The sequence below is a fragment of the Ostrea edulis genome, chromosome 5, assembly GCF_947568905.1.
Source record: "Ostrea edulis chromosome 5, xbOstEdul1.1, whole genome shotgun sequence".
Lineage (NCBI taxonomy): Eukaryota > Metazoa > Mollusca > Bivalvia > Ostreida > Ostreidae > Ostrea > Ostrea edulis.
In genome coordinates, this window is record NC_079168.1 from 48097435 (window position 1) to 48117932 (window position 20498).

Here is a 20498-nt window from a genome sequence, read left to right on the forward strand (position 1 = left end):
GGTGAGTATCACAACCCAGGATTATGACTTTAGGATGAGTCCAAATTAGTCATATATTTTGATGTTAATACACCTATTATTTAAAGTCTTTTATCAGTGTATGCACTTTTGAGGCAGTGAAGTTTTAAGAACACATCTTGTTTTATACTGTTGCTGAACATTAGAATTTAGCTTAGATATTCAGAACAGGAATTTTTTTCTAGATTTCATATCCCATGGAAGTAGTGATACTTTTTCACTAGTATTCAGGTGATCGATAAGGCCTGTGGGCCTCTTGTTCTATCTGACAATATGTTTTGTCCAGAAAAGATAGACCTTCTGACCTCAAAATCTATAGGAGTCATCTACTCCTTGTGTATAACCAGTGACCCAAGTTTGATGTCCATAAAGCAAATGGTTCTCGAGACATTAAGCAGACAATAGTTTGACCTTGTCATCTACTTGTTAGGTAAATACCAGTGTTCCAAGTTGTCTTTCAAGTATGGATACTGAGCGGAAAATATCTTATTATGTCAGTTTGACCTTGTGACCTGAAAAACAAAAATTGCTATCTATACTCCCTTGGGAACCATTCTCTTGATCATAATGATATTTCATTTGTGGGTTGGTTACAAGTAGAAGAGGACCCCTCTTGATTTTCAGGTCAAAAGGTCAATCCACTCTGGATATAGGAAGACACTGTCCGCTCAATATCTTGAGAACCCTTTGCTTGATAGACATCAAACTTGGTACATCCCAAGGAGTAGATGACCCCTATAGATTTTGAGGTCACATGGTCAAACTGGACTTACAAATATACTGACCACTCAATGTCTAAAAAACCCTTTGTTTGACAGACAACAAACATGGTACACTGGTACATCTTCTGGAGAAGATGACCCCTGTTGATCTTGAGGTCACATGGTCACGGGTGAAACTAGACATAGGAATATACTGTCTCCTCAATATCCTGAGAACCCTTTGCTTTACAGACATCAAACTTTGTATACTGGTACATCTTAAGGAGAAGATGACCCTTATTGATTTTGAGGTCACATGGTCAAGGGTCAAACTGGACATAGGAATATACTGACCACTCAATGTCTAGAGAACCCTTTGCTCAACAGACATCAAACTTGGTTCACCTACAGGAGAAGATGACCCCTATTGATTTTGAGGTCAACATGGTCACGGATGAAACTGGACATAGGAATATACTGTCTGCTCAATATCCTGAGATCCCTTTGCTTGACAGACATCAAACTTGGTACACTGGTACATATTAAGGAGAAGATTACCTTTATTGATTTTGAGGTCAGATGGTCAAAGTGGACATAAGAATATACTGTCTGTTCAATATCTTGAGAACCCTTTGCTTGACAAATATCAAACACGATACACTTTTACATCTTCAGGAGAAGATTATCCCTATTGATTTTGAGGTCACTTGATCAAATGTCAAACTAGACATAGGTATATACTGTCCACTCAATATCTGGGGAACCCTTTACTTGACAGACATCAAACTTGGTATACTGGTACATCTTAAGGAGTAGATGACCCCTATTGATTTTGAAGTCACCTGGTCAAAAGTCAAGGGTTAATCTGGACATTGTAATATATTGTCTCCTATATTTTAAGAATCATTTGCTTCATTGACACCAAACATGGTACAACATAAGGAGTAGATTACTCCTATTGATTTTTAGGTCACATGGTCAATGTACTCTGAACATAGGAAGATATTGTCTGCTCAATATTTTGAAATGGTTTGGCACTACTATCAATTAAATGATGCATGTGTATAACCCTTTTCAATTTTGCACCATGGGGGCATACATGTTTTACAAACATTTCTTGTTTATGTTAGAGAAGTTGGACTATTGACCTTGCCTCAAAATCAATAGGTATCATCTACTCCTTATGTAGAACTAAGTTTAAGTCTGTCGAGCAAATCAGGGTTTTATCCTGCTTGTTGCAGCCTATTTTATATTTAAAGGGAATTTTTGAGGATGCAGTAATGAGGTTTCAGGGATGGGGTCACATGCAACCCTTCTTGGATTACAGTGTGCCCATCTCAGAATATGTGTATAAATGACTGACTACTGGTCATTTATATTGTTGAACTACAATAAATAGAATATGTCATAGAATAACAAAAAGGGGTTTTGTTAAAATCCATATGTAAGGAATTTTTCCAATCTAAGAGTTTTCTAAAATTAAGGGGAAATTTACCTGTGAAAGGGAAAAATAAATTATTTGTCTAAAGGGGAAAAATTCCCTTTATTGATAATAAAAAGAGCCTTGATAAATCCCTGCAAATGGTTCTCAAAAGCAGACAATATTTTCATGCCCTCTCCCCCCCTCAAGAAGAGGGGCATATTGCTTTCCACCTGTCGGTCGGTAGACAAAATGTTGTCCACTCAATATATGTGGATTGGTTAGGAGTGGCGAGGACCCTTATTGGTTTTCAGGTCAAGGGTCAATCCACTCTGGACATAGTCAAGATACTGTCTGATTCACATCAAACTTGGTACATTGTAAGGAATAGATGACCCCTTGATTTTAAGGTGTCAAGGGTCAAACTAAACAACGCAATATACTGTCTTTGCTTGACAGATATTACTAATAAACTTGGTACACTGGTACATCCTAAGGAGTAACTGTACATACTATTTTCTAATGTTTTCCAAAATTTTGACTTGTTGAAATGTGAACTGATTATGTATTTCTCGGAGAGGTAGGTTTTGACAAAATTTCAGGGCAATACCTGTATCCATAATAGAAAAAAATCTGGAAAACTGTTTGATCTACTTTTAGCCCTAAAGTAGGTCATGGTTCAGCTGAAATACAAACTGAACTTGTATTCCTCCGAGAGGAAGATTGTGACTTAAATTTTAGGGCAAAATCTGTATCTGTAATGAAACGAGGTCCATAGGCCTTATCAGTCACCTGACTATTAGTTAAAAGTATCACTTGACTAGTGCCAAGAGCTATGAAATCCTGTTCTGCATATCTAAGCTAAATTGTAATATTTAGCAAAAGTATAAAACAAAGTGTGTTCTTAAAAATGCCCTCGAAAGGCTTTACAAAATATATGTAACATTAACACAATATGACTAATCTGAACCTGTCCTAGAGTCAAAACCCTAACTTATGTTGAAAAATTCATAATTTTGGTACACCCTTTCCTGCTTTTCCTACATATGCAGTTAGTTTTTATATCGTAAAAACAAACATGAAGTCTTTCAAACGACAAAGACAATATTCACTATAATAATTTTGGCCCTACCCTGGAACCAAAACCATTACCCCCTGGATTATGAAATTTACAATTTTGGTAAAGGTCGACTTACTCCTCTAAATCTATTTAGTTTCAATTTAGCATTAAAGAAGATATTATTCAAATGTTTTACACATATATGCAGTATAATATTAAGTTTTGGCCCCACCCTGGGGTTAGAATCTTTACCTTGGGGATCATGAAATTTACAAATTTTGGCAGAGGACTTCCTGCTCTACATCACAATGTATGTAGTTTTTCTTACACATTTGTGGTTGTAGAGAAGATTTTTGAAAATTTGTCAAACCCATCCCTAAGGCCCCAATAGTCCTGAAATTGACAATTTATGTCCCCCTTGCCCCAAAGAATCTTCATATACCAATATTGAAAGGAATTGGAATGGTACTTATCAAGAGGAAGTTAACAAGAGGCCCACAGGCCTTATCAGTCACCTGAGTAGTAGTTAAAAGTATCACTACTCCCAGGGGCTATGAAATCTAGAAACAAGAGATGTTTGTAAATCATATATGCCCCCCTAGTGCAAAATTGAAAAGGGTTATACACATGCATCATATAATTGATAGAAGTATCACCAATTCAAAATATTGAGCAGACAATATCTTCCTATGTCAGGAGTGGATTAACCATGTGATCTAAAAATCAATTGGGGTCATCTACTCCTTATGCTGTACCAGTATATCAAGTTTGGTGTCAATCAAGCAAATAATTCTTAAAATATAGGAGACAATATATTAGTCCAGTTCAACCTTTGACTATGTGACCTTGAAATCAATAGGGGGTCCTCTTCTACTCATATCCAACCCACATATGAAATATCATTATGATCAAGTGAATGGTTCTCAATATATTGAGAGGACAACATGTGGTCTACCGACCGATCGGCAGACATACCGACCGACAGGTGCAAAGCAATATGCCCCTCTTCTTTGAAGGGGGACATAATCAAGCAAATCTTAAAAAAAACAGGAGACAATATATTACTATGTCCAGTTTAACCCTTGGCCCTTCACCATGTGACTCAAAATCAATAGGGGTCATCTTCTCCTTAAGATGTAGGTCCCAGGGGTGCAAGAGTCCTGAAATTTACAATTTATGTCCCCCTTGTTCCAAAGATGCTTCATACCAAATTTGAAAAGAATTGGAATAGTAGTCATCAAGTTAAAAATATTCAATTGTTAACGCACGACAGACGATGCTTGAGAACAGACGTCAAACTGGTATAAAGTTAACGAAGAACAACAACTTTTCATAGTAACTGATATTTATTGGTTATTAGTACTAGAAGTAGCAACACTTGACGGCATTTGACCAAATGATGTTCTGATAGGTTTGCTTTGATGTTTCTTGTTGATGGAGTCATCATAAGATTTCACAAGCAATGAGGAAGTGGGGCCTGTCTTCCATAAAGTCTCATTTTCATCAATGACGTCTGCTCGAATATGAACTGTGTGTGATCCTGTGACAGGGAAGGTCAACAGGAAGTTGACAGAGAAATAGTCATTATGTGGCTCGACACTTTGACTCATGTCATTGCTGTTTACCAGTGAACTCTGAAACAATCACGAACAAAAAAACCTGTTTAAATAGGTAAAACGAGAGTGTAAATGTGCATACAACACACTTAAACATGTGCACGTAAGTTGTGTTAGTTTAATAATTTACGCATGTCTCAAAGTAGAGATCACATAAGTGAATAAATTACCTCGCTACTTTAAGCCTTGTGTGTGTGCATGCATGTGAGTGTGCATATATATATATATATATATATATATATATATATATATATGTATGTATGTATGTATATATATATATATATATATATATATATATATATATATATATATATCCAGTGCTACAAAAAGTAAATGATTCTAGCACGAAAGGTGTAAGTATTAAAGTAAAGCATTTGAAAACTAGACCATACACACTCCTGTAAACCAGTACATAGCCTTCTAAATAAGCATGTGAAACTAGTAAACAGGGATTTATTTTCTGTTATTCTATAATAGTTTATTTTATTTTTCTACCCTAAATAGGATCAGTATGGGAATACCTGATGGCTTTCTAAGCTCCTAATTCTGTTTCTTGAGTTGGTTCACATTTTTTATCAAATATTTTCATTCATTTTTTAATTTTTCGAAAAATTCTTTCATTCATCATTTAATAAATTTTTAAAGACACTTTTATTTACTTTTATCATTTTATTTTTTCTTAGTGTACAGTAACAAGAGAATCTCACCGGGTACAAGTTGACTTTTGCTCTTATTAACATAATTAGTTAACTTGTCCTACCTGAGATTAAGTCTGACATTACTACATTGGACGAACAGGACATGTCCCAATTCCCTACCCAAATTAGCTAGCCAAAAATATAAATATGTAATTTGCAGTGGGTTTTCCCCCTTGTATATCTTTAGCCATCTTAGGTAAACCTTTTCATATGTCCTGAGGAAGGTACAGGTCGTCTCGAAAATTTGACAATCTAATTATTCGTGTCATTGGTAAATTTACAGCATCGGAGGGTCAATTTAGTGCTTTGTATAATTCTTGTATTTGACCTTGTATCCATGCTGTGGATCCGACACTTATAAGTATCGGGTGTTGTTGGAACTCAATGCTTATGTAAAAGCTTATACATTCCAATCTACATATAAACTAGTGAATGCATTTTATTCAAGTTTATACACTGTAGTATACAGCTTTAATTTAACTCCTAGTAATGGCCATTTTAAATTCATGGTTTTGATGTCCAACAGTGAAAATAGTGAAAATTGAAGTTAAGTGAAACAGGCCTATATACAAGACACCATTTGTGATTAACGTAAAATTTTGGGACATCCATCTATGTTATTTTATGGTATGACTTGGTAAGCATTCACTACACATTCCACTGTGCACTAAAAAGAAAACAGTTGACTGCCATGAATGAGAAAAATATTCTGTACCAAAAACAAAATTTATACAGAATCATTTATTTTAGACTGTGTGAAATTTTATATCACTAACACTTTTTAAAAGAATTTGTATATAGTGTCTTTCAAATGTATGACAGCTTATTAAGATATCTAACAAAAATGGTAAATTTGGGAATATTCTGAATTTGTATTCCAAGTGTAATGATCATGGAATTATACAATGAAAACAACAACAAAAAATTTGCATGAGAGAAGCATCAGCAGAATAAGAAGATTTTATCAAAGATGACCCACTTTCCATTATCAATGGTAATCCATGCAAAGCCTACTTATTGTAGCATATTGCTATGTATATTATAATATAAGATCCTGTTTACATTGTCGTTAGAGCACAAACTGGATTTAAGTAAAGGATATAAATAAAAAAAACTGCCCATTCTGTGAGAGAAAAAACTGATTGAAGTCTACTTAAGTTCTTTCTCTTTCAGAATGGACAGGTTGAGGCTAATATCCTACTTAATACATGATTTCCATTATGTTAAATGTGGTTGGTAGCATGTAAACAACACATTATATTCATAATGTACTCTCCTAAGTAAAGCAAATTTTAAATACCCTAACATTAATTAAATGTGCTGTGATGTCATTCCTTTGTTAATCTAGTCTATAAGAATTTACTTTTGGTCATCTGATATCAGTGAGCAGTCTTGATATCCATTGCAATATCAGACTCAGTACTGATATCCTTCAAAATCGGACTGTCTCAGGTAAATCAACTAATGAAAAATTAATTGACAATGTTTTAAGTACATCTATGCCTTGGACAGCTCTGGGGCAAGTTCTAAAGGCTTTAAAACTTGTGCTGAATCAATTTCATATTCATTCACTGTCATCCATCATTAAGACATATCTACATGTATTCCTCTGATAGAGAGAAAATATGCCTCATACCGTTCTATATGTAAAATTATCAGACAATTTTGAGGCCTGCTAGTGCTGAAAACAGCCTGATAATTTTACACATAGAACTGTATAAGAAATATATTGTACTGAAAACATTGCCATGATAACAACACAACACACATTATTACCGGACTGCTACAAGTAAACGAATAAAGGCATGATGTCACAGCCATGTTTTAATTTTTCTTATTCGATCAAAATTTAAGGATGATAATGAATTTTTAACTCGAGTGACCTAAAGGTCAAAATGCTTTGGAAAACCATAGATACTGTATGTTGTGAGAGTTTTGCATCATGAAGACATACTTAGAGCTGTGATTTCTTTCAATAACAATTTTATATCAAGCTATATTATCCTGAAACTTTCTGTGCATACTTTTCAAGAGGTTTTCGAAACACTGAAAGCTTGTAATAAATCCACTTATTACTATTTGTACAGATCACAATGTCTACAATTTTCTGGTAAAACTCTCATAATATTTATACATCTCAAAAGAAGAGTTTTAGTTGAAATAAATCTGCACAGGATGATCACTAATCTCTAGTCATATACAGAGTCATAGTGCTAAAACTTAATACTTACTTTTTGATCTGTATAGTGGGAAAGTTTGTTTACTAGTTCAGAACTGACAGATATTTGGACTTTGGCAACTTTGCGGAACAAATCCCGATGTCTTCCATGTTGAACAATGCCCTCAACTTTCACGGTTAGTTGAGTTTCGTTATGTACTTGAACAGGGTCAAGAGATGAGGGTTGCTGGGGGGAAATTGCCAACTGTAAAATACAATATCAAAAACACATAGCTTAACTAATAAATTTTGATTTATATGCAAAAAATGAAAAACAAAATACCCAAGCTTGATATAATATAAACATGAGGCATTTATTCCTTAAACTTAAAAGGTTTGGGTCTTTTCCCTTATTTGACTAACACAGAAAAAATGTTTAACCTGAAATTTTTCAAAAAGTAGGTCAAACTCCAAGGTCAAGGTCACAGGGTCAAAAATGTTGGTACCCACGGAAAGGTCTTGTCACAAGGAATACTCATGTGAAATATCAATGCTCTATCACTTACTGTTCAAAAGTTATTAGCAAGGTTAGTCTTATGGTATGACTATGTCAAAACCCTATAATCAATTTTGACCTTGAGGTCAAAGTTCAAGGTCATATAGCGGTCATGAAGGTACCCGACATATCGTCTCATGGTGATACACTCATGTGTCAAATATGGTATGCCTATGTCAAAGAACAAAGAAGTCATGGCCCTGACACGAATCCATTGTAAAAACCTTTAATTTTGACCTTGAGGTCAAGGGTCAAGGTTATATAGAGGTCATGAAGGTACTTGACACATCGTCTCAAGGTGATCCACCTGTGTGCCAAATATGGTATGCCTAAGTCAAAAAAGAAAGAAGTTATGGCCCGGACACGAATCTGCACAGACAGACAGACGGACGGACAGACAGACAGAGTGATTCCTATATAATGACAGACAGGACAAAAACAATATGCCCCCCCCCCCCCGGATCTTGGGGGCACAAAAAAAATGTTTCCACATTATAGTGCTACTGTAATTTGCTGAAGTGATTATTTCTGGATTTACATGAAGATACCTTAATAATGGTGGCCTGCAGCATTTGGAAGAAGAATCTTGGATAAGTAAATGGAGTCTGTACTAATTTTCTGACAGACTGACACAGGAAGTCAACGTGCTGAAAGCAAAAACTGATACCTATCAACAGAGTCAGTATCTCAAAGCATATTTGACTGGAGATGCATTATTGAAACCTGCACTGTCAAAATGTGACCGGGTTAACATTCCTTAAGCATTATTACACTTCATATAAACTATCCACTGTTTTGATTTCTTTGTTCTGAACAACATGAACTCAGTTTGATATTAAGACAGGTACACCAAATCCTGTTTGCATAGCTTATATAACAATTTACAGATGTACCAATGGAAATTTGGACAATGTATACAAGTTTGCTATTATTCAGCCTACCAGATGTGTCAGTCCTTCACTGCTGTGATTTTGAATGATGCTGTTGAGATCTCGCTGGATAGCCTGAATTGTGATAGTTAATGGGTCTTTGTCAGTGGTTGCCAATGCCCCAAACTGCAAATACCTGGAGAAAAAAATACACATTATCATTATTAAAACATACAAGTATTAAACTTCTCAATGCTGGTAAATAAAGTTGCATACCAATGCTTCCAGTTTATAAGTCTTGTTTACCTGGCATGGCTGCTTCGAATGAATGTAAGAATGCAGGATTTGATAACTTCACAACTCTGCTGCAATCTGCATTTCAACTTAAGAAAAAAATATTACATGTACAAACACAATGTAAAGTCTTGCTATTTCTAAGTTTGTAACACTTAGCGAAAATATGCTAATAGGATATTTGCAGCCAAAGAGCCTTCAAAGAAGCTACCCATCTGGTATCTTGCTCTCTGAAGGATGTTAGTTCAGTATCTAATACTGGCCCATACACAACTGTGTAACAAAAGGGTATAGTGACCGCAACTTACGGAGAGGCTCTCCAATATTTTTCTTTGCAAATGAGAACATGCTCAGATTTCTTCCAAAATTTTACCACCTTCTGTCAATCATAAATCTATCTACTGAGAAAATTTGAATGAAATCCAAGCTGTAGTTTATGTGTAATCTTGTTCAAAGAAACACATGTAAACATCAGAAACAAGACCAAACAACAAAAACAAAAACAGCCTTCATGACAGAGGCATTCAGTGACTGTTGTGTACAAGTAAATTTTTCCCTGTGTTATTTTGGTCCATCCACATTGGAAAATGATTTTGTCCAGATCTAAAATTAGGCCAAAGTTATTTCATGCTATTTAAAGCAATGGAGGAATTTATATTTGCTCAGTTTTAAAATTGCCCATTTTGGATAAGGGCAAAAAGAAAATGGGAGGAAGGAGATATATCCTTTTACAGCCTTGATTTAAGGATACAGTAGAATTGTGTGTAGAGTGTAACTATCTGCATCAAAAGCTGACTGGTAGAGATCTGCAAACTTCTCACTCAGATGCTCATACTCCTTCAGACACTTCCCGAGCTGTAAGAGGAAGGATATGATGTTTTTGTTTGACATGGTGATACAGGTACCAGAATTTCATTTTTTTTTTTTTATTGCATGCACCACTACTTCCTGACCTGGTTCAGTATCTGGCTAACCCGAGATATTTCATGTCTGCTGGAGACAGCCATGGCAGTGGCAATAGCGGGTGGGGGACAGGTTCTGAAGGTGTTGCAGGTGTGTACCAGTTGTTGGTGTGTCTGTAGGAGCCAAATCCTCAGGCGGACAAACTCACACTGGAACAGCATGGTACCCACACTGGTGGAAGATGCCTAAAATTCAAATTAAGCGATTTGAATAAATAAATTATTCAATTCTGGACATTTACATATCCTTGCAGTACATGTATTACAATCTCTACTACTTAGTTCCACGGTAACGACTTATTATTAAGTGGTATTGAGGAAATTAGCTCCTCAGCTTTAGATCTCAATGATTTTAAAGTTTCTGTTTAATTCAATATATCGTCAACATTTACAACTGCATTTTAAGTTTGTAATTTAAGATTCAAGTATCAGAGATCTGGAACTAATTCAAAATCTGTATTCATTAATTTGGTTAATATATTTTTCCAAACAGAACACTGATTCATAAAGCAATACAAGCTAAAATTGACAGTAAAAATAATGAAAAATAAAGAACAAATTGAATAACATATTTGTGATTTAATATACATGTGTATATCTAGCTATATAGCTATACATCTCTAAGTACGAAATACTCATTATAAGCAGTCATTAGAACGAGTTAACATACCGCTTAAGGATACTGATTAGTTAACTCGTTCTTTGTTTTTTACTTGATCCAGCGTAGGACTGATTAGTTGAGTTTAGTCTTGACGCTCGATGGGAACAGACTTTTCTATTGTCACATATTACATGATTTTAATATGTAGACGTTTTGTTTGTTATCAGCTTTTGTAGTTTAGTTGTAGTTTTAGTTTCCTTTTTAATTTAGTTTTCTTTTCTATGTAAATATTCTATCGTCCTGAAGAAGGGACAGGTCGTCCCGAAAATTTGACAATTCACTGTTGTTCCTGACGTTGGTCATTTTGAGTGCTTTTTATATACATGTATATATTGATTTGATATAATGATTGATTTGTATTGCTCATGTTTTGTTGATACCAAAAGACAAAACTAGTTTATGCAAATAAGTTATAAATTTCAAGTGCAAAAAGGTCAAGTTTAACACACTGTATCTCAAGCATAATAACCCCAGTTTCTCTTTTTAATTTTATAATTCCCTTTCATTGTAGAAATTCAAAATATACTTTCAGAAAAATTGACAATATTACAAAACTCAGGTGCAAACCTCTTCAATTCATCATCCCTTGAAATTGAGTTGGCAGGATGATGTTTTAACGGTACACATACATGTATATGTTTGAGTGAAGAAAAATGCAGCCAATGTTGCGTTTCTTTAAAATATGCCCTGTTGTGATAGAATGCTCCATTTGGAGATACTAATGCATAGATTCTACAAACACTGTACTAGTGTAATAGTTTCCTTCCTATATATATCACTAAATTGCACAAACCTTTAATGACACCAATGCCTTTTGATATAAAACCAGCATTTCTGCAATCTGTGACATCACAGTCTTCATGTTGGTTTCGGATTTGTCTACGCAGGCTTCTGCCGCACAGATTCCATGTAAACTGGTCAGCCAAAAGTAGTTATGTTCTGAAGCAACCTGGGAGAATCAACAGTTGACTCAAACAAATTTATTGCTATGGGAGTTCTCTCATGAAATACTGTTTTTTATTTCAGAGTAAAAGTCTTTCCTAGAATAATTCACTGAGATGATATGTCCTTCATAAAATGTACAGTATATTCGTTTAGTCAAAACAGAATAAATGTTATATGTTCTTTGAATATCACTACTGATGATGTTTACCAAACAATATTTTTTTTAACTTACTGACCTACAGTACCCATAGGTCAATATAGTGGATTGCAAAGGGGAAAACAAACAAAATTTACATCAACTTAAATGCTTTTCTTATCTATGAATTTTTTAATGGAAAAGAACATTTAAAAAACTTGATGAAAATGAAAAAGCTAATTATTTTCAATTTACAAAATTGTATAAGAGAATAAAGTACTCTGTTGTCATACATGTTGTGACAAACTGTGAAATATCTCTGACACCACACCAAACTGTCCATATCGCATTCCCTGTCTACCAAGTCTGTAACCAAACCAGTCCTCCACGGCCTTTGAAACATATTGACGTATCATAATCTGAACATTTGAAGGGATGGGATCTCCTCTAGCTACTTGGAAGAAGACAGTCCCAAGATATAAACAGCACTGAAAATAGAAAACAAATTATGCATTTTTCTCTTCTCAAATTATATCAAAACGTTTTGATATTAGCCCCCACCCCCACCCCACCCCACCCCCACTTAATTTTTTGCTAGCAAACTTGAGTAAGAAATGTCCAAGTCAACACCGAATATTATCAATTTCAAAATTTGTAATACTGTAAATTAGTTAGGGGTCATCCATAATTGTCAACCATTTTCCAAAGTGTGCAAAAAGCACACTTTTTGAGACCCCCCACTCCCCCCTCAAAAACTGTACATCAACCATTTTCAAATTCCCAACAAGAAGATCGACAATCAAGTTAATGAGCAATTTAGTTCAAACAATGAGTTCTTTAATATTGGTACACCTATTTCTTGTTATATATGAATGATATAATGTTTTATAAATGTGCAAATCTTGTGTACATAATAGATTTTTGTTTTTATGGAAAAAAATAAAGATGTCTCTCTCTTATCTTGTCGTCTTTTTTTTTATATAGGCATTACACTTTTGTATTTTAAATGTGCATTTATAAACTTATTAAGACAAACTATCAGCATTAACAGTGGAGTATTAAAAATGCTTTTTTTTCTCTTGTTAAATAGGGAATGAAATTTAATAAAAAAAAAAAAAAAACATGTATAGAAGGATTCTAGATAGTAGAAACTTGAATTTATATATTTTTTTTTTTCAATTTGGTTTTCATACATGTGTTTGATATGCAAATTCATTAGGTAAAATCATTTACTGCACCAAAATGCAATCACTTTCCGTAATTTTATTAGTTTACCTTTAATACTCAATATTTTATTCATAACCAACATATATATTACAACCATAAATCATATAAAAATACAACATAAGGATATGGAAACAAGCAAATATTGCTACATGTATTTATCCATCCCCTGCACATGCTGTAATTTATTTTTAACAACTATAAACTACCTGGTTATGTTGACTCGGGTGACTGAATTTTTTTTTTAATAGTTTCATATTTGTATTTTTTTCAAACTGAGGTTTCAGATTCAGTTTTCAAACAAACTATGAGTTTGCTTTAAATGCTCTCGGGTATTGGTTCCAGTATTTTGTTCATAATTGAAAATTTATAAGAGTCCAGGACTGTTACAGTGTTACATAGCAACTTTTTTCCCCTGTTTTGTAAGGTACTGGAATAAATAGTAATAAATCATTGTCCAGAACATTGATGATTTATTCAGTTTATAAGTTTGACCTGTCTAAAACTACCAAGAGAAAAAAAAGAGCGTACGGTAAAATTGTCGATTTTTACCCCCCTCCCCCCGAGCGTGCTTTTTGCACACTTTGGAAAATGGTTGACAATTATGGATGACCCCCTTAGATTAATTGTGAAATTCTGTCTTTTCATTACAATTGTGCCAAAGTAAACAAAAATAAGCACTTCCATGAAATTATAGTCAATTATTTTCATTTTATTCTAGAACTGACACCTATATTTTCAATTGTTATTCAATTAAAGGTAAGTCACTTGGACTTGCTGTGTTCCTAATTGTCAAATCTAAATTTGGAATCAGTAAGCCCTGGACATTGGGTTTGAGGAATTCTGAACTCCAGTTACATGACAGATATAGTAAGATTAGCTGCAACTTTCTTTTTTACCTGTAGCTGATGTTTTGTTGGAGCTTTTGATGATAAACTCTGAAAAACCTGCAGCAGTTGACCAAGGTTTTCTTCAATCAGCTGATTGTTAATAGACCCTAAGGCAGCTAGACATTCGCACACTTTCACTGAGTTTGCATCTAAACAAACAAGGCACACTTTGATACAGAATCATTGGTACTTCAAATAAAACTTGTACATCTTAATTAAATATGAAATGCATGTACAATCTGACACTTTATTTCAACTTTTATATCAGTGCCATATAATATCAAACACCTTTGTTAATGAAATAATATATTTCACAGTGTAATTATTGAGACAAGCAAAGACCCTTAACATCTTGCAACATGACTTTAGACATTTGACTTGCCTATTCATTTAATGTGGGAGATATAATGCAGTTGACGTAAACAGTGCATTGTGACTTTATATTTAGCTTCTTTTCTTTCAAATCAAGCAATTATCAACAACAACAAAATGAACGAAAACAAAACTTGTCTGGTTATCAAAATTGTTTGTGGTACTTCTCAAACTCTTCATTTTATCTACAGGTTTTTCAATGAAGTACCATATTGATGACATTTTTTAAGATCACCTTTGGGTAATCTCCATCATTTTTAAGCAAATCACATGATTCAAAGGGGTAATCATTGCAGTGAGATTTTCAAAACACATAAATCATAGTATACCACACACAGAAACTCCCATTTACTTACCTGATGCTGATTCAAGAAGTTGTGTTAATTCCATGACAAAGATTTCTCCTGTATCAGGATAGGTTTTCACAAGATTCACAAGACATTTGAGACAAAGCTAAAAACAAAAAGAAAAGAAACATCATAAATCAAACAAGAAATACAAAATCAAGGTAAAATACAAAACAAAAATCACACCCCAAAACAAGACAGCTACCAAACAAAACAAAAACAAACACCACAAAACAGGTCTACTATCAGGTGCTTTATGCACACTTAGACTACTGGAATTTATAATTTAGTGCCTTTGATCAGTTCTTCGAGTATTAATTCACAAACAAGATATCTTTATGAAACACTGATGAACCTGTATGGCTAAACTCCAAGGTCATGAAGTCAAAAATTATTGGCACCAAAAGAAAGGTCTTTTCACAGGGAATGCACATGTGAAATATGAAAGCCATAGCACTAACCATTCAACAGTTCAGGCAAAGGTCAAACTTCAACAGTTCTGGGAAAGGTAAAACTCCAAGGTCAAGAGGTCAAATATTTTGCTTGTCAAAATCAATAAACATGAGAAATATGAAAGCCCTATCACCAACCATTCAAAAACTACGGCAAAGGTTAAATTTTTTCAAAAGAAAGTCAAACCCAAAGGTAAATAAAGGTCACAAATTTTGGTACCAAAAGAAAGGTCTCACAAGGAATACACATGTGAAATATGAAAGTCCTACCATAAAGCATTCAATTATTACCATAGTAAAATACTGCTGAGTTAACAAACATTTGTAGTACAGTCAAGATAGCACTAGTTTATTCAAACTGTGCTAAATACAGTGTAGTTCATCACTTAAAACTGCTGAATTCTGCTCAAATAAGTAAACACTTAGTAATATACACAGACACATACAGTATCCATACAGAGTGATATCCACACACCTGTACATACATTCTCCTATCCTTTCCAAGTTACATGTACTCACACCTTTTCCAAGTTACATGTACTGCACCTTTTCCAAGCACCTGTAGCTCCTACAACTTGCTTCAATTTGTGGCAATAAACTGTGATGATTAATTAGACTGGAGACTTAATGTTTACCTGTAAAGCTTGCTTGTCTTTCAGTTCGTCGCTCCATACTGAGATACAAATCTGTGTAGTTATGGCTAGCCTTGCACCCTCTATCAAGTCCTGTTCCACTTCTATCATACATGCTTCTGAAGGACAGTGAATATGATCTGACTACCTATACTGTTCATTATAAATCCTACAGTGGACCAAAAATGATCAAATTTTCGAAAACTGGATTCCAGTCTTTTATTTCATAAACAAGTATAAGAATCAGTCTTTGTGTCTTGAGAAAATTTAGTTCTATAAAAACATACTGCTCTTCTTATATGCCACAGCTACATTGGTATAGAATTCTATGGCTTTACTGGAGAGGGCAGCATTCTGGGTCTGATAGCAGATATTACAAACTTCCAATACTTTCTGAATGTCCGATACTGTCACTACCAAAAAAACAAACAAACAAAAAAACAGTTTATTTTTAATGCTTGAGAAACAACTATTGAACTCTTTCAAAATTCTACACTTGAATTATTTTTGTATTCATGTAGGCATGACAAATTGTTCATACTGTCTCTGTGAAGAAACATCTGGAAGGCAAAGGATGAGGACAGGGTGGCCAGAACTTGGATACTCCCCCACTTATGAAGGAAGGAAGGACAGGTAATAGCAAAGGTCAGCAACTCCTGCAATACACAACGAAATAGTGAGAAACTAGAGATCGTTTTTATGAAAAACAAATGTCTCCCCAGCTGCCCAAACTGGAAGTGCTCCAAATGAAACCTCCTCCCCTTAATGTACTGCATGGTATAGAGGAGAAAGCATGAGCAGGAACATAGACATTATGAACTCCCATAAGCCAAATAGGAGAAATGTTCACAAACTATTTTATACCCTCCACCCCTAAGATCCACAATAACTTTAAGGAAAACAATTGGATCCTCCTGTCCCTATAATATGCATGTCTGAAAATGGCATTGAAGTATTGTACAAAATTTCAGGTCTATCGGATAAGCCATATAGGAGAAGAAGCGTTCACAAGCTATTTTACATCCTCCATCCCTCTTAGATCCACTATAACTTTTAGGAAAATAACCGGATCCTCCTGTCCCTACAATATGCACATCTACAAATGGCAATGAAGCATTATACAAAGTTTCAAGTCTATCTGATAACCCATATAGGAGGAGAAATGTTCACAAGATTTTGTGACAGACAGACGGACCGAAAGTACAACAAGAGGTCCATGGGCCACATCGCTCACCTGAGTCACCTTGGCCCATATCTGAAGACTTTCCATATATATTTGCATGTAAAACCTTAGTCCCTATTATGGCCCAAACTACCCTTTGCAAACTTGAATCTACACTATGTCAGAAAGCTTTCATGTAAATGTCAACTTCTTTGGCCCAATGGTTCTTGAGAAGAAGATTTTTAAAGCTTTTTCCTATATTTGTATGTAAAACTTTGACACCCCCCCCCCCCCCCCCCCCCCCACTTGTGGCCCCATCCTACCCCCCGGGGGCCATGATTTGAACAAACTTGAATCTGGGCACTACGTCAGAAAGTTTTCTTGTAAATATCAGCTTTTCTGACTCAGTGGTTATTGAGAAAAAGATTTTAACTATATATTTGTATGTAAAACTTTGATCCTCCTTGTGGAATCAGGTTGTCCGTCCGTCCGTCCGTCTGTAGACGCAATGGTTTCCGGGCTCTAAAGCATTATCCTTTCCACCTACCATCACCATATCATATATATGGACTACCCATGGGATGAAGATGTTTCCTATCGATTTTGGGGTCAAAAGGTCAAAGGTCAAGCACACTGGACATCGAAGTAGCAATTTGGTTTCCGGGCTCTAAAGCGTTATCCTTTCCACCTACCGTCACCATATCATACATATGGACTACCCATGGGATGAAGATGTTCCCTATTGATTTTGGAGTCAAAAGGTCAAAGGTCAAGCACACTGGACATTGAAGTAGCAATATGGTTTCCGGGCTCTAAAGCGTTATCCTTTCCACCTACAGTCACCATATCATACATATGGACTACCCATGGGATGAAGATGTTCCCTATCGATTTTGGGGTCAAAAGGTCAAAGGTCAAACGCACTGGACATTGAAGTAGCAATATGGTTTCCGGGCTCTAAAGCGTTATCCTTTCCACCTACAGTCACCATATCCTACATATGGACTACCCATGGGATGAAGATGTTCCCTATCGATTTTGGGGTCAAAAGGTCAAAGGTCACGCGCACTGGACATCGAAGTAGCAATATGGTTCGGTTTGTCATGCCATTTGTTTTTTACACTCAGAAAAGAGGTAGTTTATACCTATTACCAACACCCTTTGGGAGATTGGGGTAAGCGGGGGGTATTCTTAGTGAGCATTGCTCACAGTACCTCTTGTTTACTTTACAATTCTGCCTCCTTCAACACTAAGGCCATAACAAATCATAACAGTCCTCCAGATAACTACCACCAAATAAATCCCTACCCAAATTATTTACTCTAAATATTGCAACCCGGCCAATTGAGTCTTTGACCCATTTTTAAAGTTTTTCCCTATATATTTGTATGTAAAACTTTGATCCCCTATTGTGGCCCCATCCAACCCCCGGAGCCCATGATTTGAACAAACTTGAATCTGCATTATGTCAGGAATCTTTCATGTAAATCTCAGTTTTTCTGGCTTAGTGGTTCTTGAGAAGAAGATTTTTAAAGTTTTTCCCTATATATTTGTATGTAAAACTTTGATCCCCTATTGTGGCCCCATCCAATCCCCGGAGCCCATGATTTGAACAAACTTGAATCTGCATTATGTCAGGAATCTTTCATGTAAATCTCAGCTTTTCTGGCTTAGTGGTTCTTGAGAAGAAGATTTTTAAAGTTTTTCCCTATATATTTGTATGTAAAACTTTGATCCCCCCTTGTGGCCCCATCCTACCCCCGGGGGCCATGATTTGAACAAACTTGAATCTGCACTATGTCAGGAAGCTTTCAGGTAAATTTCAGCTCTTCTGGCCCAGTGGTTCTTGAGAAGAAGATTTTTAAATGACCCCACCCTATTTTTGCATTTTTGTGATTATCTCCCCTTTGAAAGGGACATGGCCCTTCATTTGAACAAACTTGAAAGCCCTTCACCCAAGGATGCTTTTGGCCATGTTTGGTTGAAATTGGCCCAGTGGTTCATGAGAAGAAGATGAAAATGTGAAAAGTTTACAGACAGACGGACGCCGGACAAAATGTGATCAGAAAAGCTCACTTGAACCTTCGGTTCAGGTGAGCTAAAAACAATATGTCTCCCCCTGAAAGAGGGGAGACATAATTAGAATCTCCCCCACCTCTCTCTCTCTCTCTCTTAGTAACTTGTCAACAGGTCTTACTTCTACTGAGTTGTACTTCCAAAGCTGAGGAGATTTTCTTCCCAGCATGTTGAGGCTTCTCAGGGACATTAATTTCACACTATTTCTTGGATCTGTCTTCAGGTAATGTATCAAAAGCTCTATCTGACTGTGTACATCCGCTAGTGACCTCAATGCTAAATGGGTCAAGGTCTCCAAGGTCAAAGTCACAAATTTTTCAGCTGGGAATGTGAATAACAAATGAAGACAGATGCCTCTTGCCTATTGAAAGATAATATATTATAATCTGGAACCTAGAAAAAAAACTCTGAATAGTATTAAAAACAGCAACTGGCAATTTTGATACGATTGAAATACATTAAACAGATGTAGAAACATTTCTACTTATAGTAATATGTGTATATCTAACTACCTTGGCAGCAGTAGAGCTGTCATGATACATATTTTTCATAATTGGTATCAGCTGAAGTTTGAGGTGCACTGGTGTGGCAATGTCCTCAATCATCTCTGCTATCTTACTACATATATTTGCTGCAAAAACTCTAAAATAAAATTTAAAAAATACATTAAAATCAGAGGGGAGGGGGGGGGTGTTTCAATAATATTTTGCTGCTGCTTCATTACTTATGAAATCCAACAGCATTTCCTAGTATAAATTCATTATATGCATATTTCCCATTTTATTCACAGGTTTAATATTAGATGACAAATTTTTTTAAATGATTATGAAATCACTTCTAAACTTACTTGGACTTTGCAGAAAATTTATCAGCAGCAAAAATGGCTGCATCCACTTCTACTGCATCATGGGAGTCCAGTCCATTGACAACACTGTGGTGAGCATTCTTTCTTTCTGATATGATACACGCAATACTGCCCAGCGTTCTAATATTATAAAATTAAGGTCTGTGTAACTTGAACTGGAATGCCCAACTGGTTGCTGATTTTAGTTTGTATGTAGAAGTATACAGCTATAAGGCCTAGTTCAAATTTTTGTTTTTGAACCCAACCATTTTGATCTATGGTATAAAGTAGATAAATAGTAATATTTCATATTTTAGGGCAAAAAAATATAGAATAGTAGCATTCATTGATTACATCACTGTTACCAAGTTTTCAGAATGAACAAACACGAGAACAAGCAGAAAA

At 35.2% G+C, this 20498-nt stretch overlaps 1 protein-coding gene across 1 annotated transcript in view; it reads right to left on the reverse strand.

Annotated features, from left to right (window-relative positions):
* Window positions 1-4534: 4534 nt before the first annotated feature.
* Window positions 4535-20498, reverse strand: part of LOC125652868 (integrator complex subunit 7-like) — a 44650-nt gene continuing 28686 nt past the window's right edge. The window contains exons 13-29 of the mRNA XM_048882312.2: window positions 20097-20234; window positions 19762-19891; window positions 19371-19610; window positions 16553-16667; window positions 16299-16424; window positions 16015-16130; window positions 14937-15033; window positions 14218-14357; window positions 12388-12582; window positions 11807-11962; window positions 10344-10538; window positions 10142-10245; window positions 9403-9468; window positions 9169-9292; window positions 8776-8874; window positions 7745-7936; window positions 4535-4833 (exon numbers count right to left, since the gene is read on the reverse strand). Coding sequence (XP_048738269.2) covers window positions 4546-4833; window positions 7745-7936; window positions 8776-8874; window positions 9169-9292; window positions 9403-9468; window positions 10142-10245; window positions 10344-10538; window positions 11807-11962; window positions 12388-12582; window positions 14218-14357; window positions 14937-15033; window positions 16015-16130; window positions 16299-16424; window positions 16553-16667; window positions 19371-19610; window positions 19762-19891; window positions 20097-20234 — 2521 coding nt within the window. The 3' untranslated portion in view covers window positions 4535-4545. The remainder of the gene's footprint in view (window positions 4834-7744; window positions 7937-8775; window positions 8875-9168; window positions 9293-9402; window positions 9469-10141; window positions 10246-10343; window positions 10539-11806; window positions 11963-12387; window positions 12583-14217; window positions 14358-14936; window positions 15034-16014; window positions 16131-16298; window positions 16425-16552; window positions 16668-19370; window positions 19611-19761; window positions 19892-20096; window positions 20235-20498) is intronic.